At 61.2% G+C, this 22,970-nt stretch overlaps 1 protein-coding gene across 2 annotated transcripts; it reads right to left on the bottom strand.

Moving 5' to 3' along the window:
- Nucleotides 1-318: 318 nt before the first annotated feature.
- CLCN7 (chloride voltage-gated channel 7) lies at nt 319-22,281 on the bottom strand. 2 transcript variants are annotated; one of them, XM_044232659.1, is made up of 25 exons: nt 22,101-22,281; nt 15,495-15,566; nt 12,105-12,176; nt 11,918-11,983; nt 11,357-11,489; nt 11,017-11,126; nt 10,418-10,498; nt 9,510-9,572; nt 9,335-9,418; nt 8,451-8,544; nt 8,176-8,240; nt 7,576-7,692; nt 6,876-6,930; nt 6,353-6,413; nt 5,788-5,926; nt 4,887-4,980; nt 3,650-3,819; nt 2,628-2,679; nt 2,262-2,389; nt 2,019-2,104; nt 1,674-1,803; nt 1,226-1,285; nt 975-1,151; nt 731-811; nt 319-465 (listed from the first exon to the last, which is right to left on the bottom strand). In XM_044232659.1, exons 1-25 carry the CDS (start codon nt 22,251-22,253, stop codon nt 379-381), a joined length of 2,430 nt encoding a protein of 809 aa, XP_044088594.1. In that variant the 5' UTR covers nt 22,254-22,281; the 3' UTR covers nt 319-378. The 2 variants fall into 2 exon arrangements, with proteins under 2 accessions (XP_044088594.1, XP_044088595.1); XM_044232660.1 differs by lacking the exon at nt 22,101-22,281 and adding an exon at nt 18,400-18,416.
- Nucleotides 22,282-22,970: the final 689 nt, after the last annotated feature.

The raw sequence follows: 22,970 nt of genomic DNA, 5'->3' as shown, positions 1-22,970 counted from the left end.
AGCTCTCTCTCCGGCCAAGACCCTGGAGGGCAAGTCTGTGAAACAGCTGGCCTCCCTCTAGAGCCTGCTGCTGCGTCTGCTCCCCAGGATGCCCGCCTCCAGGTGCAACCCCATCACCTCAAGGCCAAAGACGGAGTGGAAGGGACAAGGCTGAGGGCTTCTTTGGCAGCTGTGAGTCCCCCAGGCCCCAGCCGGTGAAGTGCAGACGGCGTGGTCCTCCTGGGCCAGTCCGCAGGGGAGCAGACGGCGCAGCCGCAGCAAGGGGCCCGCCCACCATCTCACACGCGCACAGACACACAGACACATGCGTGCCCCGAGCACTGGGGGATGCCGCATCCACCGCTGCCCCAGGGAGCGAGGGGGCGCGGGGGGCGGGGCTCACGTCTGGGCCAGGGCCAGCTCCTCCAGGCCCCCCCTCCCGAGGCGGTACCTGGCCAGGTCCTTCCTGGTCACTAGTCCAACCACCTGCGGGAGCAAAGCCGGGGCAGGGGCTGGCAGCAGCCTCTTGCAGTCGTGGAAACCCAGCCCCATGCCCTGCAGGGGGCAGCACCACGAGGGGGAGCCCCAGGGTCAGACACTTGGCGGGTCTGGGTACTGAGCCTTGTACAAACCACCACCCCCCACCCGCCCAGGGGCTGAGAGCAAATCCCCGTGGTCCCCTCCCCTGCCCCTGCCCCATAGCCACGCGCCCAAGAGTGACCAGGGCAGCCAGGATACTGCGGCCACTCACCTGGTTGCAGTTGTCCACCACCACCAGGTGCCGGAGGCCGAGAGCCCGGAACAGCTTGAACACGCGCGGGAGGGATGCGTCCTGCAAAGGGGGCAGGCACGCTGCTGAGCCCCCCCTGCCAGGCCCATCCGAGAAGGGTGGCACCTCTGACAGAGCCCGGGGCCGCTGGTGGCCCCCTCCCCTGCCCCTGCCCCACAGCCACGCGCCCAAGCCGCCCATCCCCGGCTGCGGCCTGTGGCAGTACCTGGGGCACCGTGTAGGGGGAGGGGTTCATGAACTCCGAGAGGTCCATGGTGCACTCGCGCTCGTCCTGCGACACGTGGATGGACTGGATGGGCGGGAAGCGCGGGTAGGCGTCTCGGAAGTCCTTCAGCCTCAGCCGCCGCCGCACCAGGCCCATGCTGGAGCGCTCCACGAACACCTGCAGCGGCGGGCGTCAGAGCCACGAGCCACCCCCCCCCCGGCCCCCAACCCCCCCGGGTGGCCAGCAGCTACCTTGTGCTTCAGGAGGACGATGAGTTGGGAGCGCAGGATCAAGCCCTGCAGCCGGGCCGGCTGTGGGAAGAGACCTCGTCTGTGAGGAGCCAAGACCAAGACCCTTCCAGCCACGGGGGCTCCCTGCTGTGACCGCAGACGTCGTGGTGAGACCCACCCCGCCGCCCGCCCACATCCGTCCGCACCGCTTCTGACACAGGTCACCGCCCCGACGCCCTGGCTGACAGCACAGCGTGGAGTCAGACCCCAAAACGCGTGGGCGCCGGCAGCCCTGACCAGCAGTCAGCAGCTCCCAGGCCGCGGTCTCCTGGCCGCGGGACCCCATTCCTTTGCAGCTGGTGGACGTGAGCTCCATGGGCCTGCACAGGATTTCCACACCATGCGCTACAGCTAAGGCCACGCACACGTATAGGCCGGACAGCCGCCCGCACCCAGGGGCCCCGGGTACCTGGTTGTCGCCAGCAAACTCCACCACGGGAAACCCGTTGTGATTGGACGCCGTGTTGCTGAGAATGTCCACAATGACGCCCACCTTCTCCCTCCTCCGCAGGCAGGTGACCGGTGTGCTCATCACCTCCCTGGGCAAGAGTGTCTGCTGTGGCCTCGCCGCAAGCGACCACATGACTAATATCCTCTCCTCGCCCAGACGGAGGCTCGACAGGCAGGAAGCTCCCAGACACAGGAAACCGGGGACGAGGAGCCAGGGGGCCCGCCACCCGGACATCCAGACACCAGTGCGCCCTCCCCAACCTCCCAGGAATGTCTGCTGTCCACTGAACCCCGCTGGCCATACCTGGCGGTGAGCGAGTGAGAGGTGACGGGGGCCTCCCAGTGCAGGAAAGGCACGCTCTGCAGCTGGATGTGCATGTCGTACAGGCCCTGGGAGGGGGGCGGGCGGCGCTGAGACCGGCAGAGGGCCCCTCCCACCCCTCCGCTGCCCACCTCCCAGCCCCCAGTCTCAGGCTCCCCACTGGGGGCGGGTGGGGTCGCACAGAGCAGGGGACAAGGCAGGCAGGCCTCCTCCCATATGCCGCACCTCGATGAAGATGTCGCCCACGATCTTGGCGGTCATCAGGACCAGCATGATGGGGAAGCCATACGTCACGTTGCTGGTGGCCTCCATCATGATGACAGTCAGGCTGAGGGTCATCCTCACAATCCCACCTGCCCAGGGAGGTCATCAGGGGAGGCTGCAGCCACAGAGACCACTCCGTGCAACCCCCCTCGTCTCCCAGTGTCCATGCCGGCACCCCACCCACTCGCCCCGGTGGTCTGGTCCTGCAGGCTGCAGAGTGAGGACAGCGACCCTGCATGCCACGGGGTGGACTCGCAGCCCCCCGTTCCCCAGGGAGAAGGCGCCCCCTCCTGACCTTGGGACACCCACTGGGCGGCCAGGACTCACCCAGCTGGGCAGCTGCTCCCATGAGGGCATATTTGCCAGGGTCTGCCCAGATCTGCAGGGATGACAGAGGAGCTGTCGGAGGGATGGCAGCCCCCTTCTCAAGCCCAACGAGATACGTGACTCCCCCGCGGTGGGCCCTGGGCCCAGCAACACCAACCCTAGAAGAAACTCCTACGTCCACACACACACAGGTAATGTGGTCTGCAGTAGCACCTACGGCAACAGAAGCCTGGAAGCCCCCTGGGGGGTACCCCGCTCAGGAGGCCCTGAAGGATCTGGGCCACACGCATATACGGGACAACTCAGTAGCTACGGCAGGAGCCTGCATTCCACGTGCCGAGGAGGGAAGCAGGCAGGTGTGTGCAGGGAGGCCGGCAGAGCCCAGCGTGGACCAGCAGCAGTGAAGCCACACACAGGCCACACTGTGCAACTCCTCTCAGGAAACGCCCTTGACAAGCAAACCCGTGGAGACAGAAGGCAGGCAAGTGGCTGCGGGGGCTGGGTATGGCAGCGACTGCACCAGGAACACAAGCATGACGCTAGACACGTGACACAGACCACCATCACTCGGGGTGAGCCCCCAAGCTGCACGCTTCCACAGCAGGAGGCCTGACAGTACGTCAACTGAGAAAGGAAAATCGGAGCCACGCCTGGGAGGAAACGTGACACAGGCATGGCGAGACCTAGAAAAGGGAGCAGGCGGGCAATGGGGACCCACTCCGGCTCCTTGAACGGTTTTAAAAATCTTATTTCAAAGACTGAAGTGAGAAAGGAAGATACACAAAAAGAAACGCTAGCCCCCAGGGGCCGGGCACACGTGCCTGGGTCACACACTCAAGTCACACCGAGCATCTCCCTGGTCCATGCTTCCAGCACCGTGTCTGCAGATGGCAGTCTCGGTCAAACACCAGCGGCCAGAAAACTCGAGGCCACGCCGAAAGACCAGGGGCTCAGATGCACCTGTCCCCTTGCACGGAAAGCCCTGGATCCCAGGCCTGGAGCGTGGAGAAGCCCACACTCACCGCAGCCCCTGTAACGTAGGACAATGAAATGCCAAAGAGCCGGCCCCAGGCGGCCCCGATGAGTAGCGATGGGATGAAGACACCGGCGGACACCGTCAGCCCGTAGGTCCAGCAGGCCAGGAAGAAGTAGACCAGGGTGAAAAGGCCGAGCGTCATGGGGTTGTAGGAGCCTAGAGGAGAGGGGTCTGGCTAGGACCTGCCACATGGATTCACCTGGAACATGGTCACCCGGCCCAGCTGCCCAGTCCGCTGCCCCCCAATAGCCCCATCTTCAGGGGCCATAGTGAGAATCTTGGAGGCCTAGTCCCTGAGGCAAGAGGACAGGGCCTGACAGGTGGGGCTGACCTGAGGCCAAGAGAAGGACGTGCGGACCCCTGGACACCAGGGGAGGGAGACCGCCAGGCATCAATCTAGGGCAGACACTTCCAGGAGCCAAAAGAAACCCACCCAAACCTGAGACCACCCAGTCCAGGAGATTGCTGTCTGCCCAACAGCCTGGCCCAGGGCACCAAGGGCTCAGCCTCACCCCGTGTTTAAACCTTCCCGCTAAATCGCATGGACCTGCTGCGCGTGTACAGAGACAAACTAGAAAGTTCTCAGTGACCCTGTTCACAACAGGGAGCAATTAGAGATGGCCTAAAAGAGCCCCAAACGGAAAAGGTGAAATGATGTCGCAGAATGACCACCTCCTGGCTTCCACAGGTGCACACAGCAGCTGCCCTTGTGGGCCTGGTGCCATGGGCGGAGGCGAGCCACTGCGCACAGCAGCACCATGGCAGACGCGCCGAAAAGGAGCACTCTACACTCGACAACCTGTTTTTTTAATTAAAAATGAGTGCAGCTGGGGGCCGCGGCCAGCTCAGTCGGGGGAGCGTGAGTCTGAGCCCCATGGTTGGGGTGGAGGTCACTTAGAAAGGAGAAACAGTGGCCAGTGAGTGTCACCGGGCTGGAGACCGCCCATGCAAGCAGCTCCCTGAGGGAAACACGGTGGGAGACAGGAACATTGTCACCGACGGAGACAGCAGCTGCCCTCTAGGAGGGGAAGGGCCTGGCCCACCCGAGCTCCCACCCCCTTCGCCAGCGCACCCGCCACAGCGGCAAGGGTGCTGACCTCTGCCCTTGGGGCACACTGGCTGGAAGGGAACCCTCAGGCCCAGGGACTGCATGTCAGTCTCAGACCAGGCTGGAGGGGCCAAGACCCCCCATGTGGCTGATGGCATGGAGCTCAGGCACGCACCTGGAGGGTCGTGGAAGAGGCTGACCACGCTCTTCTCTGGGGTGTTGAAGAAGGCAGCGGCCATGGAGTTGTACTCGCCATCTGCACAGAAGAGCTGCGAGGTTGGGAAAGAGAACGTCTAGTGGGTAGACTGGTCCTTGTGTCCACGATGTGACGGTTGGCTCAGGTCGTGGCCTCAGAGAGGCAGGACGCCAAGATCCAGGCCCAGGGACGGCGAGGGCTCCAGAGGCAGGTCTAGCCTGCAGGGCCAGTCCATAGGAGCCTGGCCGGACAGGGAGTCTGTTGCTGGGGTACGCGGGGTATCTGGGGCTCTGTAGCCAGCACCTGAGCCCTGGAGCCAGCGGGCTGAGCCCTCTCAGGCTGAGTGGGGCAGGTTCTGTGACCCCTAGGTCCCCCCCAGCCCTGGCCATCAGACATCTGCCCGGCCTCCGTGGCTTTGCTGGTTCTGGGCATCTCGCACACAGAGCATCACACGCCCTTGGGCCGTTCTGTCTGGCCCATGTCCAAGGTGCTTCTGAGCTTTAGCCACGGCCTGGCGTATCAGAGCATCGGCTCTTTCCATAGCTAAACACACCCACTTACGGACGAACCCCATTTTGCTGGTCAGTTTGCCAGGTGGGCCGTGGCCATGCTGTGGCCATGCCGTGGCAGGTCTGTGCATGTTTGGGGCTTCTCGGGTCCACACCTATAACGCCCCCCCGTCCCCCATCCTGAAGTCCCCGTGTGGCCCGGGAGGAATGCTAATCTGGGAGGAGGACCAAGGAGACCCCACCCAGCGTAACTTCTGCTCTCCTGATGCCTAGCAGGCCCGGGAAGCCCGCTTGAGCCGGATTTCAGCTTCTGGCCACCCTCTGGCCCCATCCCGCCTAACAGACCCACCCACCGGACCTGGGCCTCCTACCTGGAGGGGGTAGGACACAGAGCTCCCCTGCAAGGGCTGGCAGTCTCGGGATGAGTAAATCAGCACGAAGGCGACCGTGGCCGTGACTGCGGCCACCAGCATGGCCTCGATCACCTGGAGGCAGGGCCGGTGGATGTACCTAAAGCAAACAGCAGGATGAACCGGCCTCAGGACAGCTGCACAGCCGAACAGCTATCGTGGCACCTGGAGTCCGTGTCTCAGGAGAGCTCGTCACAGAACAGGATGGCGTGACAGATGGTGATGCAGAGCACACAGTCACCAGGTCATCTCCTGGGCGCTGCCAACAGCATTTTAAGTCCAGGCAAGAGAACGAGAAGGCAGAAGTGCATCCTCAAGCCCAGGGCCCACCCAAAGATTTCAAGAAACCCGAAACCTCCCAGAACTGCTCTCCAGGCCTGAGTGTCCCCTGGCTCAGGGCCTCCGACACATGAACCACTGACAAGGAGGGCTGTCAGCATGTGGCCTTCCATGCAACCCCACGGGCACAGAGCCCACAACACGCCCATTTCGAAAACCCTGGGTGCACAAAACAAAGGCTTCTCACCTGATTCGAAACATTGTCAGCCAGTAATTCAAGGCATTGAACACGGCACCAAGAATACCACCTAGGACCAGGAGGGGACAGCATGTAAGGGACACGGGAGAAAGGACAGGAGGACAGGGTCTGTGCGTCTGTGTGCTGTATGTCAGCACAGCCCAGCACACGCGCAAGTGGATTTCTCAAAAGCTTTGCCTTCCTTCGGGGGGCAGGAGGTTTTTCAGAGTGAGAAGTGCTGTCCAGAGCTCATTCTACTGTAGAGGGGCACCCACCGAGGGGCTTCTCCAGCCGGGGAAGAGCTCCAGTCTTCCAGCTGTGGGCTCCCTCCCAGGGGTGCGTGCACAGGGCGGAGCATGGGAGGACAGCTCCCTGGCTGTGGGGGCCACGGCCCCCTCCAGCCGCGTCAAAGCTGAGCCAGGCCTGTGGTCTGGCAGGCCCGGACCCCACCACACACTGACCCCGCCAGAAGTCTCCCGCCCCCACCTGAGTAGGGGGGACGGGAAGCGGTCCTTCATGGGACAGCCCTTACCCACTACACCCATGGCGATGAAGATGGGAATCTCGTGGATCGTGTACACCATTGTCTGCGGAGGAGAGAACGAGCGCCCGTGGGAACACCGCCGGCCCCCTGCACTCTCACGTGAGCAAGGACAGCCCGCGATCGGCCCACGCACAGGCCATCCGACACTTTCATGCAGACTACAGGGGTCCGCAGGACAGAGGCACGGCGCTTCCGAGCACACCACGCTCCCTCTAAGGGCTTTTGCCTGCTCCTGGCCGGGATCTTTGTCCATCTGAAGGTGGGGACGGCCTGAGCTTTCACCAAATGGCAGTCAGGGGGGCACCAGTGAGGAAGAACCCCAGGAATACATCTTGTGACCCCAAGTGACCCGAGGGCTCTGCTGTGTCCATATGTGCGGTGCCCATGGGAGCAGGGTCCTAGCGCACAGCACCCACTTGCTCCATGGACACGACCGTATGAGCACCCTGGGCCCGTGGCCTCAGCAGACCGGCCAGACACCCCAGCAGTGTCAGGCATCCGGACCTGCACAGGTAGGTCAGCTGTGAGCTTCCCTACGTCCCCTCCTGGCCCCCAGCACTTACAACCAAGAGCTCAACCCTGCAGCGGAGAGTGACAGTTCCCCAAAAGCCCACACTCTCAGGATGAGCCTCAAGTGTGACCATGACCCCAGCCAGAGAAAGCAAGACAAGAGAGCACAGTGTATTACCTCTGTGTCAAATCTCCCAAAATTGATAAGCCCTGGGCTGGACAGGTCCCATATGTTTCCATGGTAAATGCTCAGGACGAAATTCAGGGTGAACGTGGAAATCATAGAAGCAAAGAACTGTGGGCAGAGAGGAACATGGGCACCGTCAGAGCCAAGCATTCCTGAGGCAGGGGAGTTGGGAGGCCCCAAGGCCAGAAGGCCGGGAGCTAGGGAGATGGGAGGGGACCCTCCCCTCCCGTCATCCAGGAGGTGCCTGGCCCCCCCATGGCTGGGTGAGCATGTGCTGGGGCCAAGCCATGACGAAGCTGAGGGACGAGATGTGCGGTGGGGTCTGGGTGGGCCCATGAAGGGGGCGACAAGGTGCGAACAAGGCCCATTGCTGCTGGGGGAGAACACGAGGTGGGAGGACAGCAAGCAGCTCAGGTCGGGCAATGGGCAGAGTCGGCCACAGCAGCCCCATAGGAGCACGGCTCCCAGCACAGCCAATTAGAGACCCCAGGGGAAGGCACCACAGCATGGGCCAAGAGCCAGACGTCCCTCAAGTGAACGGAGGCCAGGCGACAGCACTGCCTGACGGAGTAGCCCTCTGCAGGCACTTACTATCCTCCACGTCAGAAACTGGTTCCAGAACGAGGCACCCTCCTCCAAGCTGAACAGGACCCCACCTGGAACGGCAAGCAGCCCAGCCCTGATGTGCTCCCCAGGACACACTGGGGAGCTCGTGACCCCAGGGCACCAAGACAGGCAGAGGCAGTCGCCAGGCCTGTTGGGCCACATGCCTGCACCCTCCTCCTCCCCCAGAGTCTGCAAACAGCAAGACCCCTCTCCCACACGGGAGGGACCACAGCTTGTCCCGTGTGGGCTGCCCTCCTCACCCACGGGGGCTCCAAATGCAGCAGACACGCCGGCCGCAGCTCCCGCGGAGACAAAGTCCCGCTTCTCCGTGTCCCTGCGGAAGTACTCAAAGATCTGCAACAGGGGACACGGGGACACACTTCAGTAGCCTCCCCACGGGCACCCCTGAGAGCACAGCAAGGTCAGGAGCACCAGGGACACCGGCCCGCGGGAGAGGGCTCTCAGGATGGTCCACCCATGCGGACTCATGAAGACCACAGAACAGCCGTGGCACCACAGAACCACAGGCGCCCTCGTGGGCCAACAGCCAAGGGAGGAGGCTCGCAACACAGGGGAACCTTTACAGACCACCCAAGACCCACCAGACGCCTCAAAACCCCAAGGAACACCGGACAAAAACCAAACAGAAGAGATGCTGAAGACACGTGCTTGATATAAAAACACAAGACTGGGGGTCCCTAGGGGGCTCAGTCATTGAGCGTCTGCCTTCAGCTCGGGTCATGATCCCGGGGTCCTGGGATCGAGCCCCGCATCAGACTCTCTGCTCAGTGGGAAGCCTGCTTCCCCCTCTCCCACTTCCCCTGCTTGTGTTCCCTCTCTTGCTGTGTCTCTCTCAAATAAATGCACTTAAAAACAAACAAACAAAAAAACCAAGACTGTCCTGTAAAGACCGCAAACATCTGAATTCCCGTGTAAAGTCAGTGCAACACCCGTCAGGATGCTGGTGACTTTGGGAGGAAACGTGGCAAATTGCTGTGAAACAGATCTTGGAAGCGCAGGGTCTTCACTCGTCACATGAGCTGCCCTGACCTCCTCCGAGGCCCCATGCACCTCTGGCACGGCTGCGGGCAAGGCCGTGGTCCTGGGCACACCGGGGCGGTCCACACCGGGAGGGGGCACGCACCTTGAAATCTCGCTTCAGCGATGTCGACCTCCCCTGGGAAATTCCGGCGGCAATGACGGAGCCCGAGTGAATCATCGGCCCCTCCTGGAAGCACAGGACAGCCGCCCTCAGACAAGCGTGGCTCTGAGAGAACTAAGTGGCCTCGGGTCACCAGCAGCAAGCAGGGTTCCGTTACCTTTCCCACTGCCAGTCCGCCCACCACGGACAAGATCACGCCGGACACTTTGATCACGAGGGTCTAAACACAAAGGAAGGCATGTCAAGTCTCTGAAGAAAGGCCGCGTGTAGTTCGAGAGCGTGCAGCACAACCCGACCAAGTGCCCAGCTCAGAACCCACGACACAAGGCAGGCACACAGGAAGGCCGGCGCACAGTGGGCGTCCTAGGCGTGGGGCTCCGGCTGATTCTTCTCGAACCTTCAAATCTCTCATCCCGAGAAGTTGTGCACCCCTGAAAGCCGGAAGCAGCAGCTTCTGCTTCACTAGACTAGACACAGCCCAGGTGTGTTTGCTGACCCTGCGCCCACCAGGGGGACCCCGCTGCATGCGGCGGGTACAAGCCCTGCTCCTCTGGCTGCCACCGCCGGTCCCCACCCCCGGGACACAGCCCAGGGCCCCGGGAGCACCCCGCCCCGGACGAGCCAAGAGAAGCCTCCGGCTGAGGCATGCCGACCCGACACCTGGAGATGGCCACGGAGGAACCACGCTCCTGGATGCCCCAATCTCTTCAGAATTAGGGCGTTGTCAAGAATATTAAGCAGAACGTTAAGGAAAACTACAAAAACAGGAAAAAACTCACGGAAAGGGTACCTACCACTCCAACAAAGCTATTCTGACCTTGAGATACTAACTACCAGGCAGAATATACGGACACGTTCCACATGGCTGGTGAGCCCAGCTGCCGCCCCGTTTAAGCACAAATGCATAATTTACAACATGTAAGAGAAAATTCTAGCCCCTTCTGAAGCAGGTTTACGTGAAATGCACACCCTTGCTCATGGGCAGCACATGGAGGGTCTGGCCAAGTCCCAGAGGCGCTCGGGGACCCACCGTAGCTCCCGCCCGGCGCAGCCTCCGGGCCTCACCTTGAGCCGGACCACGTGAGGGATCTTCACCCCGTTCAGGAAGCACTTGATCTGGGGGATCCCGCTGCCAGCGGCGACTGGCTGGAAGGAGAGAGATCAGCACTGAGCAGGCCGAGCGACGGCGGTGCTACAGCCCCCACGGGTCCCAGCGGACAGGGCCACACAGCACCCGGGACAGGACAGCTGCCCATGGAGCTGGGTTCTTCTCCTGCTTCCTCTTATTCCAGAGGCAGTGATGATGGTGGGGAACGGGGAGCAGACCATGGGAGGGGTCGGGAATTGAGTGGAAAAGAGGCCCAGTGTCCCAGGGGTGGGGGACGGGCACTGCAGATAGAAGCTTCCGGATGCAACACTCATGGCAGGGGAGAAGCCAAGAGAGAGGCAGGCCACAGGAATGGAGGCTTCTGGGAAAAGTCCAGGAAGGGGTGCTCCCTTCCACCCGGACCAGCCCTGCTGCTGAGGCCCCGCCCACCCCGGGCGCCTTCTGCTTTGCCAGAACACGGAATGTCTGCACCAGAGGCCCCGCCACTGTAGCTGCGTGGACCTCGCTGGCACAGATTTCAGGGTTCCCTCCCACAGGAGGCCCCTGGCGGCCGTACCTCCACAAAGGCGACGATTGCAGAGCCCACGAGCACAAACGCGGAGTTCAGCGTGGCCCACAGCAAAAGGGAGAAGGAGAGCCCGCCCCTCTCCGTGAACTTGTCGATATCTGGTGCTCATCAAGGACGACCGGCAGCTTCACCCCTGGCCTGCCCGCTGCTCTCCTGGGCCCGGAGCACCACCCTGGCTCCTGATGCCCCCATGCAGCCACGCCTCCCCCATGAGGATGGCAAACGTGCCCGGCAGGGAGGCCTCACCGCTAGCCGGCTCAGAGCTGCACAGCCCCACCCGGCGGAGCCCACGCCACCTTCTATGCTGGGGACTTCGGACAAAGGATACTGTCCTTGACGACCTTGTACTTCAAGCCAGCCACGTTCTCTACCACGATGTCAATGAAGCAGGCCACAAGGCCCGTGAGGATTCCAATCATGGCACAGATGACCCAGCGCTTCATCTCTACCGTCCGGAAGGCCTGCGGGGAGGGTAACCATCAGAAACAGGCGCGGTGTGGGCGCCTCCACCACAGGCCCCTCTGGACACGGTGCGTCCAGCCCCAGGGGTTCTGCAGGCCATCCCCAGTGCAATGCGTGCGGGACCCCGCATCCAGGGAAGGCGGCCTCTGGTCAACGTCTCATAGGCGGTGGACCTTCCCCACCAGTTCACAGTCAGTGGCTGATAGCCCAGGCACCCAGCTGACGACTGCCTATCCTCCTCCATCACACCCACCTAACACACCCACTCCCATCCCTGTCCCTAGGCGTCTCTGGCTCCAGGACACAAACCAGGATCGGAGGCTGGAGGACCCCAGAGGGGGTGGGAGGGGGCCGCACCCAGGCCAGGGGGCAGCACGAGGGCAGCTGAGAACAGGGTGCATGGCGAAGACACCCAGCGCAGACTCACCGTGTGGTTGATGCGCCTCTCCTCCTCCAGAAACAGCTGGTTCTCACTGTTGTCATAGTCCAAGCTCTGCAGGAAGGCACACATGACACACAGCTGACCCCGGTGCTTCTGGGTCATGGAGCAGAAGGGGGAGGAGCGAGGGGGCGAGGGTCTGCATGGGGTGGGGGCGGCAAGGGAGAAGGCCCACCTCGTACTTGAGGGACAACAGCTTCTCGTTGTGCGGGATCTCCTTGGGGAAAGGGTGAGGGGGGTCCGTCTCCTGCGGAAGGAAGAAGCAGAGCCGTATACTTGACAACCAACATGCGCAGGAACAGAGCAACAAAAAGGGGGAGGGCACATGTCCGTGTGTCCCACGAAGCCAGGAGGCTGCAAGTGCAGGCCCATGCCCTGCGGCACCACGGGTAGGTCAGGATCATCCCAGCTACACACCGGAACTCAAGTGACACGGTGTTTGTGGCGGGAAACATGTTCCTGGTCTGTGTCCCAGGTGTTGCCTCTCTAGATCCTGCGGCCTCTCTAGAGGGTGTTCCCTGTGCGCTCAGGGGCCGGTGGGGGCTGCCAGCCAGAGAGATCAAGGCTGACCAGAGGGCAGATTCTCAGCTCCACACCCTGACCCGTGACCTCTGCAGAGGGGGAGGGGCTGAGACTGAGCCTATCACCCACGACTGAGGAGCCCATCAGCCCTGAGGCCCCCTAAGAATGGAAGGGGTGCGGGAGCCTCTGGGCACATGGGGGTGCCAGCAGGGGGCAAGGCCTGGAAGCTCCGTGCTCCTTCCACACCCCGCCCGCCCTGTGGGTGTCTTCCTTCAGCTATTCCTGGGTCCTGTCCTTGACGATGAACCAGTTTCCCTGAGTTCTGTGAGCCGTTCTAGCAAATTATGGCTGGACAAGGAGGTCTGGAACCCTGACTTACAGCTGGTGACAGCCTGGACATGGGGGTGGTCTCGTGGGACCCGGCCGGCAGCCTGGGGAGGGGGTCTGCACTCATGCCCGGCAGATGGTGTCAGAACTGAGTTAAGCTGTAGGACACCCAGCTGCTGTCTGCAGAGGACGGGAGAGTGGCTTGCTGAGGAAACCCACACGGTCGGCATCTGCAGTGTGGTACTCACGACCCTCAACACTGCTGCGACAGGATAAAGGACAAAGTCCTCACGATCATCTCAACAGACTCAGAAAAAGGATCTAACGAACATCTAACACTCCTTCACGACAAGAATACGTCACAGAGTAAGAACAGAAAGAACCTCCTCAGCCTGATCAGGGTGTCCAGGAAAACCCCACGGCAAACGTCCCACTCGACGGTGAGAGACGGAAGCTTCTCCCCTCAGATCAGGAACACGACAAGGACACCTGCCTGGGCCCCGCCTGCTCCATATGGCCCTGGAGCTCCGACCATGGCAGGGAGGCAAGAAGAGATAACAGGCATCCAGAGCAGAAAGGAAGAAATGAAACTCACTATTTGTAGACGACATGACCTCGCGTACACAAAATCCCCAAAAATACACTAAGAAATTATCAGAATAACGTGCTCAAAAAGACCGCAGGACAAAAGGCTGGTGCGCAAACCCACGGGCTTCTCCACACGCCTGCAAGCACAGCCAGGAAGGAAATCCAGAGAACTGCAGTGACAATAGCAGCGAGAATAAAATAACTGAAGTGTATTCCCCAGATACACTCGACGGAGGAACACATGTACACTGACAACCACAGAGCGCTGCTGGGAGGAGTGGGAGGAGAGAATGAATGGAAGGATGCCGCGTCCTTCCATCAGGAGACTGGGCATGAAGCCGCGGCGGGCAGCCCTGAAACCACAAGGAAATGCACAGGGTCTCGAGCAACCAAAACGACTCTAAAAAAGGAGAACAGGGGCACCTGGGGGGCTCAGCCGGTGAAGCGTCTGCGTTCAGCTCAAGTCATGATCCTGGGGTCCTGAGATCGAGCCCTGTGTCAGGCTCCCTGCCCAGCCGGGAGTCTGCTTCTCCCTCTGCCGGCCGCTCCCCCTGCTTGTGCTCATGCACTCTCTCAAAATAAGTAAATAAAATCTTACAGAAAAGGCGAAAGGCAAACAAAGCTGGAGGACTCTCACTTCCTAGTTTCAAAACTCACCACAAAAGACCTAGTCCTCCAGACGGCATGGCCCGGGGACAAGGACAGACGCGGGCATCAGTGCAAGAGAAGCAGAGCCCCGAGAGAAACCCTCGTGTTCATGGCCAACTGGTTCTCTAAGACGGTGCCTAGATGACTCATTAGGAAAGACTGGTTTTTCAGAGAGACAGTCCTGGGAGTCCAGACACCCACACGTGAATGAGCTCGTACCCTTTTTCTCCACTGAACACAAGATCGGTGAAAAATGGATCAAAGGTCTAAAGTCAGAGAACTCTCAGAAGAAAACGGAAAATCTTTATGACCTTGGGCTAGGCAGTGGCTTCTTCGACACGATGCCAACAGCACGGCACCAACAACACAACAGTCAACTTGACGTCCTCACAATCAAAGCTTTTGGGGGGCACCTGGGGGGCACAGTCGGCTGAGCGTCCTACTCTTGATTTTGGCTCAGGTCATGATCCCAGGATCATGGGATCAAGCCCTGTGTCGGGCTCTGCAATGGGCCTGGAACCCGCTCCAGATTCCATCTCCCTCTCCCTCTACCCCTACCGCACCTCCCCACTCTCTAAAAAATAAAATAAAATAGGCTCTGTGCTGTCAAAAACACTGTCAGAAAGCGAGAAGATACCCTAAGACGGGGTCTGCAGATTTCGTACCTGACAAACAACACGCGTCTAATATACAAAGAGTTCTCACAACCCAATGACAAAAATATAAACAACGCGATTAGAGTGGCACAGGATGTGAAGAGATGGTGCCGCAAAGAAGACATACACGTGGCCACCAGCGCAGGAAAGATCAGCTGGCTGTCACCGGCCATCAGAGGGGGGGCAGGTCAGAACCGCAAAACCTTGGGGAAGAAGTCAAGTGCAAGGCTGGAGAGCAGGGCAGGCTCAAGAAACATTCCCTGCCAGCTGCCACACAGCTTGGCACGGGGGTAGGAGAAGAGGACAAAGGTCCAAAGGTCCCTGTCTAAAGGTCCCTGACCCCTGAGATCCCTGTACCCAGAGCCCACCTCCTGCCCACTCAGGGCCCCTGTCCCACACGTGCTGCCGGCTCCTCTGGCCTTGCTTCCTGCATTTGCATAGGACAGGCTCGGGGCAACCTCCTGCGTGCACTTACCCCATCTCTGCTCATGTAGGTCAGCCTCAGGGGACACAGACCCTCGGAGCCAACTTCCTTGGTTGCCCAGGCTCTGGGGGCCTACGGTCATTTTGTCCCCCAGCTCTGCAGAGACTGCCCACACCTGCCCTCCCACTCTGCATGGAACTGCCTGCACCTGCCTTCTCGCTCCGGAAAGAACTGCCTGCACCTGTCCCCGAGCTCTACACTGCCTTGCTTGCTGTCCATCGCCTTCCTATTCGCTGTTTACCCCTGCGCTCTGCTTGGCACCTCCACAAGAGTGGGCCGCGACCTTCCTGGGGGTGGGCAGGGGCTGAGAGCTGCAGGGTGGAGCGAATCCACTACTCACAGGGTCGAGCAGCTCATCGTCTAGCTCCACGTTGCTCATCTGTCCAACCCGGAAGAATGCTGAACGTGGCGACTGGAAGAGAGATTGCGGGTGCTCAGCCGCAGGTCATGTGACCAGTGCCAGACCCCAGACAAGTCCAGACTCTGCATGAGCCCAGGCCTTCTTTACCCCACAGGGCCCCCTATGACCTTGGCCTAAGACATGGCCGAAACGGCAGACACCTGCCAACCCTGGGGATGAGATCGGAAGGTCGCCCACGCCCAGGCTCCCCCACCCAAGCCACTTGCTGAGTCCCCTCATTATGAGACTGAGGGGCTCCGGCAGGCAGGGAGCCATCCCCGGCTTCTAGGCAGGCCCTCCAGACACACAGCCACACTCCCGTCAGCCCCCCGGGAAAGACAGGCAGGCACGTGATTGTCCTCACACGCACCGCATGGCAGAGGCCTGGGAAGCAGAACACAGGCGCCCGGCAGGTGTGCGTTTCCGTGAAACCTGTTTCGGGGTCGGTACATCCCAGATGCTGCATGGAAGCCCGACCCGGGGTTCCTCGGCAGCGCAGGTGGAGCTGGGCGCCCTGTCGTTTACCCTGCGGCCCTCCATGACCGCGACACGCACACCGGCCCCCGGAGCCACAGCCCCATGGGTTCAGCCGGGAGCAGATGACCCTCCTCCCGCCACACCAGCAGCTCAGCAGTCAGCTCGCCCTGCACCCCACGGCGCCGGTCTCCCTGCTGGGACCCCTCACGTGGGAACGGGAGCCCCGTGACGGCAGCACTTGCGTCCCCGTGTGTCGCTGCACGTGTTCTCGCCCGACCTCTTGCCGCGCCTGACGTACCAACTGCCCAAGCCGGGCGCTGCTGTATGCACAGTCCGCAGGCTCGGGCTGCACATGCTCGCCCCACCAGGGGGCTTTCTGAGCCGCGTGTGCACACGGGCGTCGCCGTGCTCCCCACGCCCAGATGGGCGCCCTTCACACACGCGTACCGAGAGCCAGCAACCAGGGGTGGTGGAGAGAAACCCATTTCTCTTTAAAAACACCGACAGTGCCCCCAAACCGCTGACTCCAGGAGAACTAGCACCACTGGCCACCGTGCCGGCCCCGCAAGGAACCCCCGTTCTCAAGCTGGCTGCCACCTCCGCTCCACCGACAGGACACGTGTGAGCAGGAAGGGGTCTGGGCTACCACCCAGCCCGCAGCCTGGCCACAGCAACACCAAATGCACATCCCCGGGGATGTGTCTGTACACACAGACCGGCCAGCCAGACGGGGTGCACAGATGGACAGACCCCACTGAGCAAGGCCAGGCCGCGTGGACAGTGTGACGGGATCCACACCCTGACCCGGCAGACGGAGCCGTAGAGAAAGGCTGTCTGGTCACTTCCAGCGCCCCCACCAGTGACCAGGAAAGAAGCTCAGTTACATGGGACCGTCACCCCTCCGCAACAAGGGGACCCAAAGTCAGGGCCCATCACACATCTCCTCTCGCCTCTGCAATTTCCAAGAGCCACGCGGCAGCCTTGGGAGAGGTGTGACAAGAACAGTCAGGTCAGGGGACGCCTGTCCCCTGTCAGTCAACGAGGCATCTGCCTTCCACTCAGGTCATGATCCCGGGGTCCTGGGATTGAGTCCCACACGGGGCTCCCTACCCGAAGCCTGCTTCTTCCTCTGTCCCTGCTCTCTTTTTCTTGCTAACAAATAAAATCTTACAAAAGAAAAAAAAATGAACAGTCTAGTCGGCACAGACTTACTGGCTCAGGGGATACAGGCCCTCAGCCCCTGACCAGAGGACGCCAGCAGGGCAGGGAGGCACCCCAGGAGGGCATGCCTCGACCGGGAGGTGGCGGCCCCTCCCTTTTCCCCCCGCTTCTCTCTTTGGCTGTACGTGCATCTTCCAGGAAATATCTTTTGTGGTAAAGCAAGCTGATTTAGAGCTCAGTGATCTCCTCGAGGTGTCTGTGTCTTCCCCTTGAACACAGGTTAGATCACGTACCAGCTCCTCAAACTACAACACGTACAAGAGGCCAGACAGAGGCTCTGGGGACTGATGCCGAGGAAAAGTGGCCAATCCCACAAATTACACACTGAGCAGCCGCACTGACCCGACCTCAAAACGTCAGGCCCGGGGGAATGGGAGCGGGTTGGGTGTGGGAGGGGCGACCTAGAGGCAGGATGAGAGAGCTCCGTGCCAAGGCCTGCGCTCTGCACGCTGACAATGGTGGCACGGATGCAGACACAAGTCAAGGGCAGAGGGTGCCCATGCTGACGTCCCAGTGTCCACTCAGTGCTACTGTTTTGTGGTCCGGAAGCCATGGAGGAACCTGGGGAAGGCACATAGGCCCTCTCTCTGTGGCCTTGTCAACTTCCTGCAAATCCACGCTTATCTGTAAACATTAAAAAGCGGGATGGCCACAGCAAACTGAGAAACTTCTGTGTGTCACGGGAGACAACAGAGTGGAAGGAAAGGCAGCCCGCACGACGGGAGAAAGTACTACAGATCGCACACCCGAAAGGAGTTAACACCTGCCTCACGTCAGGAACTGAAGTCAACAAAACAACCTGGTAAGAAACAGTGGGCAAAAAAAGAAAAGAAAAGAAAAGAAAAACAGTGGGTAGAGGACCTGAAGACACGTCTCCAACGGTGACACACGCACAGCCAATAAGCACATGAAAACACACTTGACACCAGCAGCCGAACCACAAGGAGATGCCGCCCCCAGCGCAGCGTGAGCCAGGGAGGGGGCCGGAAGCACGCTGGGTGGGTGCACGGCAGCACAGCAGCTGTGGAGAGCAGGGTGGGACGACCATGTGCCCCAGCGATCCGACCCCTGGCATGTCCTCAAAGACATTGGATGACCACGTGACCCAGGGATCCAACCCCTGGATGTGGGAACCCGTGTGACTCACATCAGCCAAGGGCTGGAAAGGACACCAGCGTCCCCTGACAGATGAGTGGGAAAACCGGCCAGGGCCCATCCGGGCAGCAGAAGGTCGCAGGGCCTTGAAAAGGAAGGAAATTCTGCAACCTGCTACCACGGGGAACAGGGACAAGCCTCGGGCACATTATGCTGAAGAAAGCCGCCCGTCACAAAAAGACACACATGCCACAGTGTGAGACTTCTAGAACAGTCAGGTTGACAGAGAAGGAAAGCAGAAGGGTGGGCCCCAAGGCCTGGGTAGGGGTGGGGGCTGGGTGTTTCATGGGGACAGTTTCAGTTGTGCAAGGCAGCCCAGTTCCCCAGGAGGCTGGCGGGACAGTTACACAACAGCACGCAGGCCTCTGAGTCCAGGGAGCTGTGCGCTTAAAACTGGTCATGGCGGTGAATTCTGTTGTATGTTCTGACTCACAGTAAAACCAAGTTTACAAACAATCCCAAGGCCATGGGCTATCCCGCTGGACTGGTGTGTGTGCCCGCAGCCGCCAGGCTCCACGCTCAGCACGAAGGACACGGGGCTCCAGCAGCCACAGGCTTCCAGGCTAAGCACACAGACGCCCATGGACAGGGTAACTGCAAATGTGAGGAAGCCGGTGAGGTCAGGCGGACGAGGAGGCCTGCAGGCTGAACCCCACCCCAGTGAGGAGAAGGACTGCGCTGTGCGGGGGGGGGGGGGCAGTCCCAGGACCCTCAGTCTAGGCCTGGGCCCAGTCCTGTCCCTCAGCTCTCACTGACCCCGCACAGGTGAAACCGAAGACAGGAGGGACACAGACCTGGGCAGCCCTCAGGCAGCCCACCCCAACCCTACCAGCGAGGCCATGGGTGGGCAGAGAGCCAGGAGGAGCTGAGCCCAGTGCTAAGAGCCACCTTGGAGGAAGATGAGGTGCTCGCTTACTGCAGAGCACAGCTCAAGGGGCCGGTGAGGACGACAGATGAGCCACCCCTGAGCGCCGCCTCCGCTGCCCCTGGCACTCCCAGGCTGTGGTCTGGGGCCCCAGCTGTACGGGCAGGACACAGAAGTAAGTCAATTCCCAAAGAAGCTGGATCCTTAGAACGGATTCTAAACCTGAGAGTCCTACCCCCACCCCGTGCTGCCAAGTGTTGCAGGAGGAGCTTCCCGAAGCCGTGGGCCCTGGAAATGTCCCACAGTCACCAACGCCGCGGCTATCCCACCCTCCGCCTCCGGAGCGTCTGTTTCTGCCTCAGAATTCCCTGCAGAAGCTCTGGAAATGCTCCGCTTCCTGCTGCCCACACACATGACAATGACTTGCTGGCTGACCTCACCCTCTCCCAGCGGCTGAATGGCAGTGACGCTCTGGTAACTCACCGTGACCCCCTGCTCCAGCATGTTGGGCCCAGGGGCCTGACAAAGGGAAGAGCAGCGCACAGGGGCCTCTGAACAGCTGCTCCGGGGCAGGTGGAGGCTGAGCTCAGGGCGGCCAGCAGTCTCTCCTGCCCAGGGCCATGCTTCTCCCCGTGAGGCACTCAGTAGCCTGCCAGGCAGCCACACGGCACATGCCTCCCCAAGCAACAGCTTCCAGGAGGCTGGCTGGCTCTGCTGTGCCCACGCCACCACCATCCCACTCTGGATGTCGGGCAAGAAACCCCAAAGGGCCGGGAGGTGGCCAAGATGAGCTCCCACGTCAGAGTCACTAGGACATGCCCATAGGATGGTTGTTGGTCCGGCGTGTCCTTTTAGTTCCAATGGCCCCCGTCTGGCAGCACCTCACAGGCCACTGTCTGCTGCAGAACTAGGGTGCCCCCGAGCCCAACACTGAACTTGCCCTGCGAGCCCAGAGCACACCTTCCCCACAAGAAAGCTGGCATCAAGGAATCCCGTCAGCTGTCAGTGGGGTCACCTGGTGAGTGATAACCCAAAGACTGTCACTTTCATGCTGTCTCCGGTACTAACCCACGGAGTGGCCACCATCCACCAGCCGGGATGGGCACTGCTCAGAGCGGCACACACATTCACCTTCCTGTAGGGGGTCACCCTGAGGCAGCAGAGGCCGCGGGGCTTGCCTCCTGGGGTGCGGAGCGGTCTCCCCCTTGCCACCAGTCTGCATGATCCCTGAAGACTGAAATCTCCAGCTTCCTGCAGGACTCCCCTTGAGAGAAAGCTGGATTCAAAGCCAAGAGCTGTCCCCTGCAGGTCTGACCTACCTCTCTCCCCGCTCCGATCTACTTTCCAAACTCACAGAGGATCCCATGCACGCTCTCCATTCTTTCCCACCTGTCAGACTGCCTGTGCATCTTACACTCAAGATCGGACCCCGATGGTAACTCTCCTGACCTTGGGGCCCTTCAGTCTTCACAGAGCACCAGGCGTGCTTCTCCACAAGCCTGCAGCCAGTAGGAAGGAAGCTGCTTCTGCACCTCTGTTCCGGGTAAACTGCAGGCAGCCGGGCACACACTATGTGCATAGTAATTCTTTTTCAGTTGTTTAAGAGAAGCTAGTCAGGTGTTACTAAACACAAATGCGCAATAGTTTGCAAACAGTTTTTAACAATGATTTTTTTTTAAGAGTTCAAAAGACTCTTCTTTAAAAAAAAAAAAAGCCAACTCCTTTGGTCAACTTGCAAAGTGGGAAACACACGTTCAGTCCTGAGATAAACCCAAATTGCACCTCAATGTTTCTAGCGCTTTCCCTGTCGACTCTTAAAGCCAGTTTCACGATTCCCTTTAATAGACCCTAGGCTACTTTCTTTTAGAAGGAAAAAATAATGTTCCAAGAAGAAAATAACAAAGCACCCTTAAGGCCCTCCCCTCCAAATTAGCCATTTCAGGCACTTCTCGTGTAGATACACACGGCATTTCCGAACAAGATGCCACTCAAAGAGCAGAACTGCACTTTCACGCTCATGCAATTTCCAAGGGACGGGGGCAACCTGGGGATAAGTCCTACAGAAACGGCCTGACGTTTGCCTCCTTCCCGCTTTTTGAGGACTGTTCCAATGGTTAATGGATAGACAGAGAAGAAAAAAGGAACAAGAATAACAATCAAAAGCAGAGTAAGACCGAGCGAGGAAGAAAAACAGCTCATTAACTCAAAATGAACACAACACCCGTGCACGCCTGCAACCGCCCGAGCGGCGCAACCGCTCTGACCTGTTGCTTAGAGCGCGGGTCTGCACGCTCTCCGTCGCGTAACTGGTGAGGAAAACGCGGTGGAGACACCCACCACCCCTAAGATCGCCCCGCACGGACGCGTGCAGAGAAGGGGCCCGCAGAGCGCCGCACTGCCGAGAGCAGCCGGCGGCCGGCAGCTCATGCGCGCTCGGAGCACAGGGTCACGGTGAGCTCGGCCTGCTCCTCGAGCCCCGCAGCCACCCGGCCCCGAGCTTCCTCCCTCCCGAGACCCCAGAGCCCCAGGGCCTCGATTCCGAGGCCAGCGCTGCCACGTGCGGAAGACGACCCCGGGCCCATTCCCGCGCCCCACCGCGGCGCATCCCCTCCTCTTCACCGGGGGGCGATCGGAGCACCGACGCGCCGGTCAGCACCCGCCAGGCACAAGGCCACCGGCGAGAGAGCCACCCTCCGCCTGCCAGAGCCGCTGACCCCCGAGTGCGAGCGGCGCGGAGGGCCCGGCCCACGCCCGCCACGGCGAAGCCGGCTCCCGGCGCGGGGAGACTGAGGCGCGGGCCCGGGGCTCTCCCGGCGGACGGGCCTCACCTGACGGGCGGCCGCCGGCCCGGCCCCGTTCAAGAGCGGCGTGCTCTCCCCGGCCGGCGCCCCGGGCCGCGCCGTCCTCCGCAGCAGCGGCGCCGCCTCGTCGTCGTCCAGGTCGCGGCCGGACCACGACACCTTCTTAGACACATTAGCCATGGTCCGCGGCAGACAGCCCGGCCCGGGAAGCGCGGCGACCGGGTGTTTGTTCTCGTGACCCGCGCCGCGCCCACGTGACCCGCGAGGCCTGCGCACTTGAGGCACAACGGCGGCCGCGCGGGGTCGTGCGCGCCGGGGGCCTTCTGGGAGTTGTAGTGCCGTGCCCCGGAGGGTGCTCCACCGCCGCTCAGGTGACCAGCGGGGACCGGGTCCCGGAGAACGGAGAAGGGAGCCGGGATCCGCGAGGACTGGACAGGAGGAAGGAGGGCAGGCTGTCCCTCCCGGAGCAGGTGGCGGCGCGGGAGGAACGACCGGTCGCAGGCGGGTCCTCCACCGTCCGGGCAGGTCCGCTGCGTGCGGACCCCGTGCGCGGTTTCGGCATCTGCCTGCACGTTACCGACAAGCGGGAAGGGGAAGAAATCTTGGAAGCCCCGCGGATGCCCCCCGGAGCCCAGGACAGGCTGAGCACCGCGCGGGCCTCCCGGGGCTTGTGCTGACGAGGATGCGCGGCTCTGGGGCATGGCGTCCCTCACCACCGGGCAATTGCACACACCCTGCTAGGCGGCTGTGCTCCGCCGCGAAGGGCCAGGACCCCCCTCTGTGATGGGGTTAAAGGGACAGGACAGCTGAAGGCTCCCGGCGACTGGCAGGGACGACTGGCAGACCTTGGGCGTGCACTGGGCTGGGTGGGGGGATTGCCCGGTTCCCTGCCCAAGG

Source organism: Neovison vison, chromosome 14, assembly GCF_020171115.1.
Source record: "Neovison vison isolate M4711 chromosome 14, ASM_NN_V1, whole genome shotgun sequence".
Taxonomy (NCBI): Eukaryota; Metazoa; Chordata; class Mammalia; order Carnivora; family Mustelidae; genus Neogale; species Neogale vison.
Note: the sequence above shows the minus strand (reverse complement) of the source record. Positions and strands in the feature narration are given on the sequence as shown.

Bases quoted from the DNA above. Each gene is read 5' to 3' on its own strand.
- CLCN7 (XM_044232659.1), bottom strand. From the start codon at position 22,253: ATGGCTAATGTGTCTAAGAAGGTGTCGTGGTCCGGCCGCGACCTGGAC. The intron at 6,931-7,575 runs GTAATACACTGT...TCTCCTCCGCAG, and splicing joins TTGGGAGATTTGACACAGAG to ACAATGGTGTACACGATCCA. The intron at 2,105-2,261 runs GTGCGGCATATG...CCCCCCTCCCAG, and splicing joins TGGGCGACATCTTCATCGAG to GGCCTGTACGACATGCACAT.